General features: G+C 39.8%; 2 protein-coding genes across 3 annotated transcripts in view; both read left to right on the plus strand.

Annotated features, from left to right (window-relative positions):
- The first annotated feature begins 4,501 nt into the window (after positions 1-4,501).
- LOC103280977 (adhesion G-protein coupled receptor G4) lies at positions 4,502-13,308 on the plus strand. Its single transcript, XM_008121488.3, has 4 exons — positions 4,502-5,118; positions 10,509-11,141; positions 12,639-12,695; positions 13,052-13,308. The coding sequence occupies exons 1-4, from the start codon at positions 4,908-4,910 to the stop codon at positions 13,246-13,248; spliced, it is 1,098 nt and encodes a 365-aa protein (XP_008119695.3). The 5' UTR covers positions 4,502-4,907; the 3' UTR covers positions 13,249-13,308.
- Positions 13,309-15,596: 2,288 nt separating this feature from the next.
- Positions 15,597-19,022, plus strand: part of LOC103280974 (adhesion G-protein coupled receptor G4) — a 43,615-nt gene continuing 40,189 nt past the window's right edge. Inside the window, exons 1-2 of one of the 2 annotated variants that reach the window (XM_062963687.1) lie at positions 15,597-15,691; positions 17,238-17,277. In XM_062963687.1, coding sequence (XP_062819757.1) covers positions 15,663-15,691; positions 17,238-17,277 — 69 coding nt within the window. In that variant the 5' untranslated portion in view covers positions 15,597-15,662. The remainder of the gene's footprint in view (positions 15,692-17,237; positions 17,278-19,022) is intronic. The other variant, XM_062963686.1, reaches the window with a different exon arrangement.

Consider the following 19,022-nt stretch of genomic DNA (forward strand, 5'->3'; position numbering starts at 1 on the left):
ATTAACGACTTAGACGAAGGGTTAGAAGGCACGATCATCAAGTTTGCAGACGACACCAAACTGGGAGGGAGAGCCAACACTCCAGAAGACAGGAGCAGAATTCAAAACGATCTTGACAGACTAGAGAGATGGGCCGAAACTCACAAAATGAAGTTCAACAGGGACAAATGCAAGAGACTTCACTTCGGCAGAAAAAATGGAAATCAAAGATACAGAATGGGGGACGATGCCTGGCTTGACAGCAGTGTGTGCGAAAAAGACCTTGGAGTCCTTGTGGACAATAAGTTAAACATGAGCCAACAATGTGATGCTGCAGCGAAAAAAGCCAATGGGATTGTGTCCTGCATCAATAGGGGAATAGCATCTAGATCCAGGGAAGTCCTGCTCCCCTCCATTCTGCCTTGGTCAGACCACACCTGGAATACTTCGTCCAATTCTGGGCACCACAGTTGAAGGGAGATGTTGACAAGCTGGAAAGCGTCCAGAGGAGGGCGACTAAAATGATTAAGGGTCTGGAGAACAAGCCCTATGAGGAGCGGCTTAAAGAGCTGGGCATGTTTAGCCTGCAGAAGAGAAGGCTGAGAGGAGACATGGTAGCCATGTACAAATACGTGAAGGGAAGTCATAGGGAGGAGGGAGCAAGATTGTTTTCTGCTGCCCTGCAGACTAGGACACAAGGGAACAATGGCTTCAAACTACAGGGAAGGAAGGAGATTCCACCTGAACATCAGGAAGAACTTCCTCACTGTGAGAAGGGCTGTTCAGCAGTGGAACTCTCTCCCCCAGACTGTGGTGGAGGCTCCTTCCTTGGAGGCTTTGAAGCTGAGGCTGGATGGCCATCTGTCAGGGATGCTTTGAATGCGATTTCCTGCTTCTTGGCAGGGGGTTGGACTGGATGGCCCATGAGGTCTCTTCCAACTCTACTATTCTATGATTCTATGAGGCTATAAAGCAGGCTTGGGCAAACTTGGGCCCTCCGGGTGTTTTGGACTTCAACTCCCACAATTCCTAACAGCCGGTAGGCTGTTAGGAATTGTGGGAGTTGAAGTCCAAAACACCCGGAGGGCCCAAGTTTGCCCATGCTGGCTATAAAGTAATGGATATTGGTACAACACTGACCTCTGCAGGATAAGAGCATAAAATGAGAATAAAATGATTTATTAAGTGCTTCGGCAACCGAAAAGCACAGCTTTGCAGACTTTGTACACACAACTGCTTCCATATTCCTTTGCTCTGAGCCCAGCAAATCCTTCGCAGCAAAATATTACATTCAATATATTAATGCTGATCTTTCTTTGTGGCAAAAAGGGAAAAAAATCCTGGTTCAATGCTATGGGATATTGGGAGTTGAAGTTTCCCAAGTTTTGAAGTTCCCAAGTTTTGCCTTCTCTGCCAAAGACGGCTGGTGCTCTAACAAATGACAACTTCCATGATTGTGTATCAAACTGCATTCGTTCCACAGTGTAGACGCACCCTATTCCCTCTATCCTCGCCAAACTTCCCTTTGGTTTTATTGCATTATTACACTCATATAATATATTTATAGCTCTCTATCAAGATTAGGTTTTATGGTCTAATACCTCAGCTGTCATTGGTATTTCCATGGTTGCTTCAGCCTTTAATAGTGATCATAGGTCAGAACCATCTGATCTATTCATTTTGCTCAGAAACTCACTTACGGTGCTTCTACATTGCAGAATTAATGCACTTCGACGCCACTTTCACTGCCATGGCTCAGTGCTATATAGACACCTGGGAGTTGTAGTTTGACAAGGTCCTTAGTCTTCTCTGCCAAAGAGGGTTGGTGCATCACTAAACTACAAATCCCAAGATTCCATAGCATTGAGCCATGGGAGTTAAAGTGCTGTCAAACTGGATTAATTCGACAGTGTAGACTAGATGCAGCCATAGCCTCTGTTCAGATTTGAGAGCACGGCACGCACACTATCCAAGCTTTCCTTTGGCTTTACAAGGAATGCACTCAAGTTTCTAGACCTCATGAATCCAGAGAGGTTATGAAAATGTAATGGTAATCTATTGTCATAGCAAATAACAAACGCCTAATGACAAATCTTCTATATATATAAAAGAGTGATGGCATCAGGGCAGCGGACAAAGCAACAAAACTACAGGCCCCCCAACCTCGAAATTTGACAACACAACCCATCATCCACGGCTCTAGGTTTATAAAACAAAAATAAAAATAAAATCCTAATTACAGGGAGAGGAATAATAGTTTTTTATCCAATTGTTGCCAGTTTGAAGGCTAAGCTCCGCCCACTTAGTCTCCTAGCAACCCACTCAGCCCAGGACACAGGCAGAGTTAGGCCTCACTTAGGCCTCTTCCACAGATTATCTAATTTGCACTGGATTATATGGCAGTGTAGACTCAAGACCCTTCCACATCTATATAACCTATTTAGAATCTTATATTATCTGCTTTGAACTGGATTATCTTGACTCCATACTGCCATATAATCCACTTCAGTGTGCATACTAAACATAAAGACAACCATACAACAGACATTCAATACCACCACTACCTCAACAATTTCTCACCAACACCACCAGACAACGTCACAGCAACGCGTGGCCGGGCACAGCTAATAACAAATATAATAATAACAACAACAACAATAATAATATTTTGCTTTCGAAGGGAGCAAAAAAATACTTGCTGTAAGAAAGCCCTTGGAAAACTCCTGAAATACTGCTTTGCATCTTAATGTAGAGATAAAAGTATTATTATTATTGTATGACACAGCAAACAAGATAGATATGCTGGATTTCATATCAAAAAATCACAACACTTCCCAAGTGTCTAGGACTGTGTGATGTATTTTTGGATGATACACGCAGATTCCAGTAGGGTGGCCTCGTATTATTATTATTTTTATTTATATGATGATTATTATTTCTATTATTATTATATTGTATGACACAGCAAACAAGATAGATATGCTGGATTTCGTATCACAAAATCACAAGTCGAACACTTCCCAAGTGTCTAGGACTGTGTGATGTATTTTCGGATGATGCGCCCAGATCTCAGCAGGGTGGCCTTTTGCAGTTGGCAGATCGTAATTTTGTCAATGTCTATTGTTTCCAAATGTCGGCTGAGATCTTTTGGCACGGCACCCAGTGTGCCGATCACCACCGGGACCACTAGCAATGGTTTCTGCCAGTCTTTGAAGTTCAATCTTGAGGTCCTGATAGCGGCTGAGTTTTTCCTGTTGTTTTTCTTCAATGCGACTGTCACCTGGGATGGCAACATCAATGATCCAAACCTTTTTCTTTTCCACAACTGTGATGTCTGGTGTGTTGTGTTCCAGAACTTTGTCAGTCTGGATTCGGAAGTCCCACAGTATTTTTGCGTGCTCATTTTCCAATACTTTTGCAGGTTTGTGATCCCACCAGTTCTTTGCTGCTGGAAGGTGGTACCTGAGGCATAAGTTCCAATGAATCATTTGGGCCACGTAGTTGTGCCTCTGTTTGTAGTCTGTCTGTGCAATTTTCTTACAGCAGCTGAGGATATGATCCATGGTTTTGTCGGTTTCCTTGCAGTCTGCATTTTGGGTCATCAGCTGATTTTTCGATCTTGGCCTTAATTGCATTTGTTCTGGTGGCTTGCTCCTGGGCTGCAAGAATCAGGCCTTCTAATAATTCTAATAATTCTAATTATTATTATTATTTTATTATGACACAGCAAACAAGATAGATATGCTGGATATTATTATTATTATTATTATTATTATTATTATTATTATTATTATTATTGTGATTATTATTGTGTTGGTGGTAGAATGACCCCTTCAAATAGTGTTCTAAACCTTTCAAAACAGCCCCAAAACATGCCATTTTGCTAGAGGAGAATTTTGCTACTAGTCGTGGACCACAGCAGGTAAAGTGGAACAATAGTGTGATAACTCGGCAGTGTGGACAGATCCCTTGTTGGATCACAGCCTCTATTTATGGCGCAGCATTTAGAGTGGCTTCAGTCAAAGATGTGTTCTTCCTCTTTTATTATGGAGACAAAGTTATGCGCTGCCCATAAACCAGGAAGCAAGGCTTTGAATGATGGAAAAGGGAGAAGTCATAAAAGAGAAGTTGGGCTGGAGGCGCATCACCTAGATTTCTTAGATCGCCTGAAAACTTTGCAAGGGAAACATTGTAGGCTGGATAGGAATCAATTTTTAAAATATATGTGTACTGAAACTGCCTCAAACCAGATCTTTCAGTAAGAAATGTTATTGGAGAGCATGGAAAACACATTAGATTCGGCAAAGTCGGATCACCGATCTCCTTAAGCTGCTTTCCTGCCAGGTAAGAGCACTCGTTTCTTGGTAGAAATGTTTGATATGGAAACTAAAACAGTTGTCCATGGGTTGATTTGTCTTTATATTGTTTTTGCTACTGTTCATCACTTTAAATCCCTTCAAAAGAAATTATTATTATTATTATTATTATTATTATTATTATTATTATTATTATTATTATTATTTGCCGATACATCATACAATCCTAGACACTTTTTTACTTTTTTACCAGCCTGCGCCACAGCCCGGCCCCTAACAATGCCATAACATAGAAGAGAGACAGAAACAGACGCAGGCTGGCCTCGAACTCATGACCTCTTGGTCAGAGTGATTTGTTGCAACTGGCTGCTAACCAGCCTGCGCCACAGTCTGGTGTAATGAGCTCCGTGCCTCTCCATGCTTGGAAAGAAGCTGACGCGTCCTATCGGGGGAAATGTCTCAATGTGATGAGGTCGATTGTGCAGTTCCGTCCTTCCAGGACACTTTGGTCTCTTTTCAACGACGGAGGGCTATGCATGGTGGCCGGAAGGAGTTTAATTCATGTGATGAACTCCATGCCTCTCCATGCTTTAAAAGGAATTTCTCAATGTGATGACATGGCTAATCTCTGGAGCCGGCATCCAAGGCTCAAAACACTCAATATATACAGGAAAGAGTTCACGAATGATTCCATTCCTCTTGCTTCTAGATGATGTCCAGAGAATGGGAGGACAAGGGCTGCGTGTCGCCGGGATCTGTCCACCGAAGTTCCTTTGCATCCTCCTCATCACTGCGGCCGCCTTGCTTATTCTTGCAACCGGAGGTAAACTTTCTCAACTGGAGAAGCCCATCTGCACGTACCAAAACATCCTGGTTTAATTAGTTAATTATTTATTTACAGCATTTATATTTACAGAACACATATACAGCAAACATTCAATGCTGTTATACACAGACATAATTTAGCACCAAAATATCACGATATATTGAAAACATTGACTACGAAAATGGCTTGGATAATCCAGAGGCTTGGATAAGCGAGACTGGGATAAGTGAGACTCTACTGTATTAACAGAGGTTTGCAACCAGCCTGCTAAGTCTTTGCTGCTTTCAGTTTGCAAAAGTATCCTTTTGTTCTTGAGACCGCCCCTCTTTCCTGGGGATGAAATCTCCATTTTGAGAAGCCTTTTTTGCCTTTTTACTGAAGAGAAAAGAACTCAGATGTGCTTGTGTGGTCAAGCCAGGCCAGCTCAGACAAGCCATCGTAAGTACTAACCTCTTGCCTTTAAAACTGGTTCTGAGTTTAGATAGAGAAAGACCTGCTCTTTCTAAAAATAGTAACTCAGCACTGGGGCAGAAAGTATCCCAGGATTTTTCTGCCATTGGAAGAAGCTCTAACCACTTCGTCTCCAAACTAGTTTTGAGTTTAGATAGGGAAAGACCAGCTCTTTGCTGCTTTCAGCTTGCAAAAGTATCCTTTTGTCCTTGAGACCGCCCCTTTTTCCTGGGGATGAAATCCCCATTTTGAGAAGCCTTTTTTGCCTTTTTACTGAAGAGAAAAGAACTCAGATGTGCTTGTGTGGTCAAGCCAGGCCAGCTCAGACAAGCCATCATAAGTACTAACCTCTTGCCTTTAAAACTGGTTCTGAGTTTACATAGAGAAAGACCTGCTCTTTCTAAAAATAGTAACTCAGCACTGGGGCAGAAAGTATCCCAGGATTTTTCTGCCATTGGAAGAAACTCTAACCACTTCATCTCCAAACTAATTTTGAGTTTAGATAGGGAAAGACCAGCTCTTTCTGCTAGAGCAACTCAGGGTTAGGGTAAAGAGTATCCCAGGATCTCTTCACCTTTGGAGGAAGTTAAGCCAGCAGCTAAAAGGATCTTCCTCCTCTTGTGTCTTCATCCCCTTCTCTTCCTTCTCCTCTTCGATATCTATTTAGGATCTTTTGATCAACCGAGGACACCAAAGAAAGGCACATTCCATTAAAATGACTCTTTGAATCCCTCAAATAGCTAGAAACCTATAGAAAGATTTCGAAAACTTGGCGCTTTCCAAACTTCTAAACTTCTAAACTTCCGTTCTGTGCAGTGAACTCAGTTCCCAAGATCTAGTTTGAAATAGAAATAAATACACCAAACCCTCTTGCTTGGGGACATAATCCATTGTGTGATCTAATGGTTTGGGCATTGGGCTGTGATTCTAAAGGTTCAAATCCCCACTTGGCCATGGAAACCTATTGGGCAAGTCGCACTCTCTCAGCCTCAGAGGAAGGCAATGTCATCCCACCTCTGATGAGGCTTGCCTTAGGCTTCCCATAAGTCGGAAAGGACTTGATGGCCCATAACAGCAGAAAGTTAAGCCACTCTCCTTTGAATTTGCAAAAAGATGTAGTGATAAAGGATCACACAAATGTGTATTCAATTTCCACGGTCAGTTTTCCACCTGCCATTCAAATGCATGGTTCCAAGTGGGCTGTGGCACACAACAATATGGGGGGATATTTGCATTTGTTTTGAGTGCTTCATGGAGGTGACATGAGTCCACTCCTTTGTGACGATCACAAAGCTGACGATCACAATGGAAGCACATATTATCTTTGTTTCTGCCCCAATATGGAAATCACTCCAAGAGCCAACTCATTGGGATTTCAGTACAACCTGGTTCCTTGGGCCATGATAAACTTTGGACTTCCTCCACCACGACCTCATTGTGGCGAATTAGGACTGATGCTATGATTCTGCTGCCATGGCAATGCAGCAATGCCCTTTGGGATTCTGGGATATGTAGTTTGCTAAGGCATTGGCGTTGTTTGTTCTCAGGCTGTGCGTTCCAAATAGTTTCCCCTTTTGAGTTGTTGAAGGTTTTCATGGCCAGAATCACTGGGTTGCTGGGACCATGTTCCAGAAGCATTCTCTCCTGACGTTTCACCTGCATCTATGGCAGGCATCATCAGAGGTTGTGAGGTCTGTTGAAAACTAGGCAAGTGGGATTTGTAGCACTTTATCCGTTATCTTGTGTTTACAACTTATAACAAAGTGCACTTTAGCTAGTCTATTACTCAACTTCGCTGTTTTTAATTCCGTGTTTATTAAGTGTGTTTTCATTTTCATAGGTTAATGTTTAAATTTTATAATTGGTGTATGTTTTTGTTTACTGATGAACTGTTTATTGTCATTGTTTTTATCTAATATTACAGTAGAGTCTCACTTATCCAACACTCGCTTATCCAACGTTCTGGATTATCCAACACATTTTTGTCGTCAATATTTTCAATATATCATTATATTTTGGTGCTAAATTCGTAAATACAGTAATTACTACATAGCATTACTGTGTATTGAACTACTTTTTCTATCAAATTTGTTGTATAACATGATGTTTTGGTGCTTAATTTGTAAAATCATAACCTAATTTGATGTTTAATAGGCTTTTCCTTAATCCCTCATTATCCAACATATGCACTTATCTAACGTTCTGCTGGCCCGTTTATGTTGGATAAGAGAGACTCTACTGTATCTGTGAGCCGCCCGAGTCCCCTTCGGGGGAGATGGAGGCGGGGTATTTATTTTATTTATTTACTAGCTGTGCCCGGCCACGCGTTGCTGTGACGTTGTCTGGTGGTGTTGGTGAGAAATTGTTGAGGTAGTGGTGGTATTGAATGTCTGTTGTATGGTTGTCTTTATGTTCAGTTTGCACACTGAAGTGGATTATATGGCAGTGTGGAGTCAAGATAATCCAGTTCAAAGCAGATAATATAAGATTCTAAATGGGTTATATAGATGTGGAAGGGCCTTGAGTCTACACTGCCATATTATCCAGTGCAAATGGATCTGTGGAAGAGGCCTAAGTGAGGCCTAATTGTGCCTGTGCCCTGGGCTGAGTAGGTTGCTAGGAGACCAAGTGGGCAGAGCTTAGCTTTCTAACTGGCAGCAATTGGATAAAAACTATTATTCCTCTCCCTCTAATTAGGACTTTATTTTTCTTTTCTTTTTGTTGTATCAACCTAGAGCCGTGAATGATGGGTTGTGTTGTTAAATTTCGAGGTTGGGGGGCCTGTAGTTTTGTTGGTCGCCGTGATGCCATCACTCTTTTATATATATAGATTTACAGTATTTATATTCTGCCCTTCTCACCCCGAAGGGGACTCAGGGCAGATCACATTACACATACAGTAGAGTCTCACTTATTCAACACTCACTTATCCAACGTTCTGGATTATCCAACGCATTTTTGTAGTCAATGTTTTCAATATATCTTAATATTTTGGTGCTAAATTTGTAAATACAGTAATTACAACATAACATTACTGCGTATTGAACTACTTTTTCTTTCAAATTTGTTGTCTAACATGATGTTTTGGTGCCTAATTTGTAAAATTATAACCTAATTTGATGTTTAATAGTCTTTTCCTTAATGCCTCCTTATCATCCAACGTATTTCCTTATCCAACATTCTGCCGGCCTGTTTATGTTGGATAAGCGAGACTCTACTGTATAAGGCAAACATTCAATGCCTTAACATAGAACAAAGACAAGACAAACGCGGGGCTCCGAGCTGGCCTCGAACTCATGACCTCTTGGTCAGAGTGATTTGTTGCAGCAGCTCAACAGCTTGTTCAATGGTCAAAGTTGGGACAAAGATGGAATGGGAAAAAAAAATAGCCTTGAACTCAGCATCATAAAACCGTCAGTTCTGTGGCACTTCCCTTTTCGAAAGCAAATTATCTTTAACGGCCTTGATAAACATGCCGGATGATCCCAGCTGGTTTAATCTAAGGCTGAAGAAGGATAGTTTGCATTTTCAACTTTTCAAACTTTAGCAAGGAATGTGAGAAAGAGAGAAGGGAAAATATGTTGTCAAAGGCTTTCATGGCCTTTGGAAATCAATGGAAATCAAAGTCCTAAATTGTTCGGAACCTGCCTATCTTCTCGACCTAAAAACGTGGATGTTCTGTTGTGCCTTCAATTAAGCAGTTCACTAGATACTCAGCCCCAACTTATTATCAGCTCCTGCACTTTATCACTGTCCCTTGTCTTATATGTTTAGCATTTAATTTGACATTGCCCTTCTAGCCCTAATTTATTATTGCCCTTACACTTTCAACTAGCCTGTCCCGAAGTCTATTGCACAAGCTCCTACCCTCCAAATTCCAGTATTTATTACCGTTCAGGCTATTGATTGTTGATGATATTGTTTTATGTTGTTATAATGATGTTAAATTTACTGATTAATGTTTTTAATCTATGTTTGATTGGCTTCATCCTTATGTAAGCCGCCCTGAGAGTCTTCGGGGAGATGGAGGCGGGATCAAAAAATAAAAGTTATTATTGGGTTGTTGTGTGTCTTATTATTATTTTATTTTATGACACAGCAAACAAGATAAATATGCTGGATTTCGTATCACAAAATCACAAGTCGAACACTTCCCAAGTGTCTAGGACTGTGTGATGTATTATTATTATTATTATTATTATTATTATTATTATTATTTTATGACACAGCAAACAAGACAGATATGCTGGATTTCATATCACAAAATCACAAGTCGAACACTTCCCAAGTGTCTAGGACTGTGTGATGTATTATTATTATTATTATTATTATTATTATTATTATTATTTTATGACACAGCAAACAAGACAGATATGCTGGATTTCATATCACAAAATCACAAGTCGAACACTTCCCAAGTGTCTAGGACTGTGTGATGTATTATCATTATTATTATTATTATTTTATTTTATGACACAGCAAACAAGACAGATATGCTGGATTTCGTATCACAAAATCACAAGTCGAACACTTCCCAAGTGTCTAGGACTGTGTGATGTATTATCATTATTATTATTATTATTTTATTTTATGACACAGCAAACAAGACAGATATGCTGGATTTCGTATCACAAAATCACAAGTCGAACACTTCCCAAGTGTCTAGGACTGTGTGATGTATTTTCAGATGATGATGTTTATATTATTATTATTGTGAGTGGTCCAGGCTGTATGGCCAGGTTCCGGAAGCATTCTCTCCTGACGTTTCACCCACATCTATGGCAGGCATCCTCAGAGGTTGTGAGGTATGCCTGCCATAGATGTGGGCAAAACGTCAGGAGAGAATGCTTCTGGAACATGGCCACACAGCCTGAAAGACATACAACAACCCAAAAGAGGGTCTTATTTTTCTTTCTTGTCCTCCTGTTTATAAACAGAAAGCAGCACCTCTCTCAAAGAGAAGCAGCTGGATTATCGTATGCAAAGGGATAAATACGTTTTCTTGGATGGTCACCCGGAGAGGGAACTGTGCAGCTTTACGGTGTGCATTGATATCAAAAGAACAGATGCCAACCTGGCTACCTGGCCAGCGTTTTCCTACGACGTCAACGGCTCCTCCGAGGACTTCAGGAAGGCGGAACTGGCTCTGTCCATGAACAAGTCCATCCTGCAGGTCTTCATCTTGGGCAGCGTGGTCGAGGTGAAGCAGGACCTCCCCGCCTTCAAGATGCACCGCCTCTGCTGCATTTGGGACGGTGCCAAGAGCCTCTTGGAGATCTTCCACCACGGGAGCAAGGTGAACACCACCACCGTCCACAACGTGACACACAAGTGCCTCAGGCCCAGAGGGACGCTGGCGTTGGGTCGGCTGCACAAGAACCAAGACGGCATCATGGTCCCCGAGCAGTTATTCACCTTCACTGGCATCCTGCACTATTTCCAAATGTGGGCTTCTGTCCGGGACCAGCAGAAGATGACCAGTTGTGACCGAGGGGACGTCATTAGCTGGCAGGACAGTTATTGGCATTTGAATGGAATCAAAACCGAGTCTGCCCACAACCAACACTGCGGTGAGTCTCCCGCCCAAATTTGGAGTGCTTCCAGTTGTCCTTATGGCCCCAGTTCCCATTGATCCCATGTCCAATGGTTAGGGATGATGGGACTTGTAGTCCAACAGTATGGGAAATAACTGCACCCAGTCTCTGGGCACATATCCCTTTGGGAAAAAATGGCAATCATAACCTTATTGAAAAGGAAAAATGATGTCACATCCATTTGGCAAATGTAAATCTCCATAATAATAATAATAATAATCATAATAATAACTTTATTTTTATACCCCACCCCATCTCCCCAAAAGGACTCGGGGCGGCTTACACGGGGCCTTGCCCGATACAACAATATAATAACAATAACAAAACAATAACACAATTATCCCAACAATAAAAACATCAGCATCAATAAAACAGTCATTAAAATCAACATGCAGCATAAAATGTTAAAAACACGAGACTAATTCATAGATCTAGGCCAAAGTGCAGAATATTCCGAAATGGGGAGAGGTAGTTTCACAGCTAAAATGGACAATAAAGTGCAATGTAATAATGGCAACGCATCAACAACTTTGTATATTGTATTTTATGACTATTTTATGACTATTTTATGATTGTTTTAACTGTTTTAATCATTTTAGTTTATTGTATATCTGTGCAACGGCATCAATTGCCACTTGTAAGCCGCCCTGAGTCCCCTCGGGTGAGAAGGGCGGGGTATAAATAATTGAAATAAAATAATTGAAATAAACAATGGAGCTATTTTAGAATGGGCCATGAACAAGTGGAGAACGCCTTTTGAAAACCACTAGTCAAGAAAAGCATGACTTTGTTAGAAGTCAACGCTTAGAAGAAGTGATATTAATGTAATGGCACACAGGTAACCCAGCTGTTAAACTGCATAACCATGTCTTTAAACTTCTAAGGACAAAGACATGCCACTACAATAATATATTTGGTTAGCAGAGGATGGTTGTTTCTTTGAAGCTGAAATTGCAGAAAGATATACACTCCAACAGACAATGTCTAAAGCATGCATGGGCAAACTTCAGCCCGCCAGGTGTTTTGGACTTCAACTCCCATAATTCCTAACAGCTGGTAGGAAGCTTAGGGAACTGGGAATATTTAGCTTAGAGAAGGGAAGGTCAAGAAGGGATAAATATTGAAAAGGATGTCCCACTGAGGAGGGGGAAAGTGTGTGTTTTACTGCTCTAGAGACCAGGGTTCAATGTACACTGCATTATATGGTTAGTGTTGAGCCATGTAATGCAGTTCAACCTGCATTATATGGGTTAGCACTGAACATATAATGCAGTTCAGAAGGCATTATACTGCCTAGGTCATCAAGGGGCAATGGATCTAGATTATAGGAAAGGATATTCCGCCTCCACATTAGGAAGAAATACCGTATTGACTCGAGTCTAATGCGCCATCGAATCTAATGCGCACCTCAGTTTTCAAAACCCTTAAACCAAAAATAAAGGAAAAGTATTTGTTCTTTGCTCTCTCTGATAGGTAAAGAAGAAGTCACTCCACCGCTCCCAAGCAAAACACCTGAATCCTCAGCTACAGGTACGGATGGACAGGAGGGCTTGGTTGCATCTACAGTGTGGAAATAATGCAGTTTAATACCACTTGGACAGCCACATCTCAAGGCTATGGAGTCCTGGAAGGCCTCTCTTGGGCTTAAGAAAGCCCAATTACAACTCCCAGCATTTCCTATCCCTGAAGCTATGGCAGCCGAAGTGGTTTGAAACTGCATTCCTTCTACAGTGTAGATGTCCCAACGCAGGATACAATGGGAAACCCAACAGGCTTGGAGTTGATAGCATTCCCAAATGTCCTTATCCATTGAATTTTTTTTTAAAAAAAAGGATTCTGAGAATGTTAGCCCAAATGAAAACTCATTGTCTTCTCTGTTCTTGCAGAAACCTTCTACAGAATCCGAATGGAATCTTCCATGTCCTTCCCTTCTCTGGAGATGTTTGATTATTACGATGCGATGGATCTTCTGAGAAAATTGGCAAGTTCTATTTCCCCAGCATATGTAGAGGCTGGTTGGTTTCCTAATGGTGGTTGGAAAAAAAATTATACTCATGAACTACAACTTCCAGAATCCATTTAGATCCCTGGGGATTCTGAGAGTTGTAGTCCAAAAATAGAATTTCCCCAATCACCAACTATATTGATAATGCCTGTTGTTTTTAGAGAAATACAGAATAATTTTCACCTTTGAATCAATTCAGGATCAAATTGTTTTGTGTCACAACAACAACAATTTAATAATAATAATAATAATAATAATAATAATAATAATAATAATAATAATAATAATAATATCTGCCTAGAAGATCAGGGGGCATAGGACTCTTACAAATAAATCAAGCAGTCAAAGAAGAAGAACATGCCCTGGCAGAATATGCAAAGCCAAGTGATGAACATGCTTTGATTGAAGTAAAAAATCAGAAATTCCTCAAAGCACAGCAGACAAAAAATCAGTACAAGAAAACCACACTACAAACTAGAGCTGACAGCTGGCGCAACAAAACATTGCATGGAAAGTTCCTTGACAAAATTGAAGGAAAAGCCGACAAGAAGAAGACCTGGCTCTGGCTCACGAATGGGACCCTGAAGAAGGAGACAGAAGGCCTGATCCTTGCAGCCCAGGAGCAAGCCATCAGAACAAAGGCAATTCAGGCCAAGATCGAAAAATCAGCTGATGACCCAAAATGCAGACTGTACAAGGAAACTGACAAAACCATTGATCATATCCTCAGCTGCTGTAAGAAAATCACACAGACAGACTACAAACAGAGGCACAACTATGTGGCCCAAAGGATTCATTGGAACTTATGCCTCAAGTACCACCTTCCAGCAGCAAAGAACTGGTGGGATCACAAACCTGCAAAAGTATTGGAAAATGAGCACGCAAATATACTGTGGGACTTCTGAATCCAGACTGACAAAGTTCTGGAACACAACACACCAGACATCACAGTTGTGGAAAAGAAAAAGATTTGGATCATTGATGTTGCCATCCCAGGTGACAGTCGCATTGACGAAAAACAACAGGAAAAACTCAGCTGCTATCAGGACCTCAAGATTGAACTTGGGTTCTTAGTGCACTCTGGATGTAGGTGAACTACAACTCCCTCTAAAGACCTCCAGTATTTTTTCTTGGTTCTGTGTGCCAAGTGAGTTCCAGGTCCATCTTTGGTGGAGTTCAGAATGCTCTTAGATTGCAGGTGTACTATACATCCCAGTCCCTACAACTCCTATAAATCATGGTGAATTCCTTCCAGAGTTCTCTAGTATGTTCAGTTGCTGATCAATTCCTCTGTTTGCTGTGAGCTGTAGAAAAGAATAGGAAAGGGCTAAGGGAGAAGCAGTGGGTGGGGTCATGCAAATTTCACACGAATAGAGAGTGAAAGGAACACTGGGATGTCTGTGGTGGAGGAAAAACAGAAAATCCAGGATGAAGTTGTCCCGATATGAAAGCCTTCACTTGGGTGGTGGGCAGAATGGTATTAGTGGAGGACATGGGCAGGGCTCTTGGACATGTTTATGGTGCTCGCTATAACCGGCAATGACATTGGAAAGAGGGCAATTGAGTAGCTATTTTTGGAAGTGGGAGCTTGTCTGTATAAGTGCACATCTCAGCCACATACTTACTATATATACTCGAATATAAGCCTAGTTTTTCAGCCCTTTTTTTAAGACTGAAAAAGCTCCCCTTGGCTTATACTCAGGTGAGGGTCCTGGTTGGCTTATATTTGGGTCAGCTTATACTCGAGAATATAAGGTACATTTATTATTTTTCTTTATTATTATTGGTATTATTACATTTATTATTTTTCTCTATTATTGTTGCTACTATTACATTTATTTTACTCTATTTTTATTATGATTATGAATGCATTTATTATTTCACTCTGATCTTATTATTATTGCATTTATTATTTTGCTCTATTATTACATGTATTATTTTCCTGTATTATTATTAATATTACATGTATTATTTTACTCTATTATTATTGAAAGGATACATAAGCACATTTACATTGAAGAAGATGAGAATAATGATTTATGTCTTATCTTAAATTTGAGCTTTATGTAAATATTCAAAAACATTTAACCTACTGATGCCTCAATTAATGTAATTTTATTGGTATCTATTTTTATTTCTGAAATTTACCACCCTCGGCTTATACTGGAGTAAATGTTTTCCCAGATTTTTTGTGGTAAAATTAGGTGCCTCGGCTTATCTTCGGGTTGGCTTATACTCGAGTATATATGGTAATAATAATAATAATAATAATAATAATAATAATAATAATAATAATGTCTTCTGAGTAGTGGGAGCTAAAGCTATTTGTGCAAGTGGGAGCTTGTCTGTGTAGGTGGACACCTCAGCCACACAAATACATACATACATATTTTCACTTTTATTGTATGTGCAGATAATAATAGTTTCTTTCTCTGTCTTCTCTTTCCCCCATTCAGTTTGAGGAAAAACTCAAGAGTTTCAAGTTTGTCATAATGAACATTCAGATCAAGCTAAATCTCACGTAGGTATTTTATTCACTTTCAACAATTTCTTATCACAGCTTTTTGTCACTCAAATTTAGTCTATAATTAAAATCTATCAGGAAAAAAAAATCTGGGGGTGGGGGAAAGTCTTACTTTGTTTGTGTCTGGAAGCTTTTTTATCTTCAATAGTGCATCTCCACTGCGGAATTAATGCAGTTTGATACCACTTTCACTACAACAGTGCAAAGTTATGGAATAATGGGAGTTCTAGTTTTGCAAGGTCGTTCGCCTTCTCTGCCAAAGAGGGCTGATGAAAAAAGTGGAATAATAATAACAACAACAGCAACAACAACAATGGTGGTTAAAGTGGTGCCAAACTGCATTTATTAGACCAGGGATCCTCAAACTTTTAAAGCCGAGGGCCGGTCCACAATCCTTCAGACTGTTGAGGGGCCAAATTATCATTCCTATGCACAAATTCCTATGCACACTGCACATATCTTATTTGTAGTGCAAAACAACAACAATAATAATGAAAGAACAATACAATATTTAAAAATGAAAATAATTTTAACCAACATAAACCTATCAGGATTTCAATAGGAAGTGTGGGCCTGCTTCTGGCCAATGAGATAGTCAGGTTAATTTGGATTGTTGTTGTTGTTGTTGTTGTTGTTGTTGTTGTTGTTGTTGTTGTGTGTCTTCAAGTCATTTCAGACTTTGGGCGAGCCTAAGTCCAAAATTATTTATTTATTCATTTACTACATTTATTTACTACATTTATATCCCACCCTTCTCACCCTGAAGGGAACTCAGAGCAGCTGTATGTACATACAATATATTATATTATTAGCATAGCACAATATTAGCATTATACTATATTGAACTATGCCACTATACTGTAATATTATATGTAATATATAACATATAATTAATATTATTATATGATATTATTGTTAGTATTGTATTGTATAAAATGATAATATTATTATCAATATTATATGTACAGTAGAGTCTCACTTATCCAAGCTAAATGGGCCGGCAGAAGCTTGGATAAGTGAATATCTTGGATAATAAGAAGGGATTAAGGAAAAGCCTATTAAACATCAAATTAGGTTATGATTTTACAAATTAAGCACCAAAACATTATGTTATACAACAAATTTGACAGAAAAAGTAGTTCAATACACAGTAATGTTATGTTGTAATTACTGTATTTACGAATTTAGCACCAAAATATCAAGATATATTGAAAACATTGACTACAAAAATGGCTTGGATAATCCAGAAGCTTGGATAAGTGAGACTCTACTGTATATACAATATATTATATTATTAAAACTGATATAAAAATATTATATAAATGAGGGTAGGGGCCAGGTAAATTACCTTGGAGGGCTGCATCAGGCCCCCCGGCCTTAGTTTGGGGACCCCTGCATTAGACAGTATAGATGCACCCCTAAGGTGGAACTGCTTCCCATATGAAATAGCAACAGCTTTGCAATAAGTGATCTTTAATATGTTTATCCATCCCAAGCTTGTACTTCTTTCTTCAATATCTCTCTTCCTTTGTTTTTGATATAGAGGAAGCACCGCACAAACAGATCTGCCGGTTAGAAGCAAGGTACGTATTCTGTATACTTTGAATAAAAGTGATCACTTTCATTTTCCTTCGTCTTGTTTTTCGCACCTCTTAGAAATTAGTTTCACAGTTTACCCGCCTTCCCTTTTTCTGTCTTGAGTTTTCTTGTCAAAGCAGAAGGAATTGCCATGGCAGCCGTGGGAAATATACCATGGCAACTAATATGGGGCGGTTAATAGTCATTTATGGCTTGAGGTTTCGTGTGTGTGTGTGTACATGCTGTTAATGTTGTTGTGTATTTTCAAATCGTTTCCGACTTATGGCAGTTTTTCCATGGGCCTTAGTTACTAACTTAGTTACCTATGAAGCTGAGAGAGTGTGACTCACCCAAGGTCACCTAATGGGTTTCCATGGCTGAGGTTGGATCTACACTGCCATTTAGTTCAAAGCAGATAATCTGGATTCAGAAACTGGCTTATATGGTGTAAAGAAGTGTGTGATTTTATTTTGATTTATGGATGACATGTTTATTTGATTTTGTTTAAACAGTCAGGTTTAGTTAAGTTTAAAATGGTAAGTATTGGAGTTGATAATACCAGAAGGTAACCAGCTCAGCATTGTGAGACAGGTTGCCATGACGACGGGGGCGGAGCCAACCGCTGTTTGGAAAAGAAAAGAGGGAATGTTTAAAACCCAGTTTAGTCTGTGATTTCTAGTCACAGGGGACAGACTGGTTCCAAGTTTGAGGAAAGCAGGGAAGTTTAAATCTTAGTCTGTGATTCTTAGTCACAGGAGAAAGACTGGTTTCAGATTAGGAAATCAGGGAGGCAGACCTCTAATAGGCCAGACTAAGCAAGTTGGGTGACTTGTTTAGGGTTATTTGTAGAGGCTGTGGAGTAAGGGAAATTAATCCCAGTGGATCCAAGTGATCAGTTTCTAGTTTAGTTTTGAGAGAAGGAAGTATTTTGAAAGTTGGAACACCTCACATCTATTTGTAACCGTTATTTAATTGCCTCAAAGAAGTTATAGAAACCATAAGCTTTCTTGAAATAAACTTGTTTTGGTTTTTAATCCATCTAAGTCTCTGTCACACTCATATTCTAAGCTAAGCAACAGCACCATCAAAAGTGAAATAAATAAAGAAGGCTTAAAAAAAGAATAAGTATCCTCTGCCTGACATCTCCTCTATTGGTGGCAGCGAAGATAGTTAAATATATAATAATATAATTAAAATCATCATCAAGACATCTTTACAATTGGTGGTAACTGTGTGGTGGGATCTGAAAGCATTCCTCCCTGCCACATCATCATTACAAATTGGTGGCAGCGGTGGGATCAAAAGGATTCCTCCCTGTCACAGTCCTCCACATATGGTAATGTAGATGACCCAGAGCTTTGATTCGAACCCTGGTCCCCAGAGTTATAGGCTGAGTCTACACTCACCATATCATGCAGTAGAAGCTACTTAGACCCATATACTGCAGCTCGCACTGCATTGAATGGCATTGTATGGGTCTATAATGACCTTATAATGCAGTTTGAAACTACTGTATATACTCGAGTATAAGCCTAGTTTTTCAGCCCTTTTTTTAGGCCTAAAAAAGCCCCCCTTGGCTTATACTCAGGTGAGGATCCTGGTTGGCTTATATTTGGGTCAGCTTATACTCGAGAATATATGGTACATTTATTATTTTTCTCTATTAGTATTGGTATCATTACATTTATTATTTTACTCTATTATTATTATTACTATTATTATTAATACATTTATTATTTCACTCTGATCT

This window comes from Anolis carolinensis, unplaced genomic scaffold (assembly GCF_035594765.1).
Source record: "Anolis carolinensis isolate JA03-04 unplaced genomic scaffold, rAnoCar3.1.pri scaffold_12, whole genome shotgun sequence".
Classification (NCBI taxonomy): domain Eukaryota; kingdom Metazoa; phylum Chordata; class Lepidosauria; order Squamata; family Dactyloidae; genus Anolis; species Anolis carolinensis.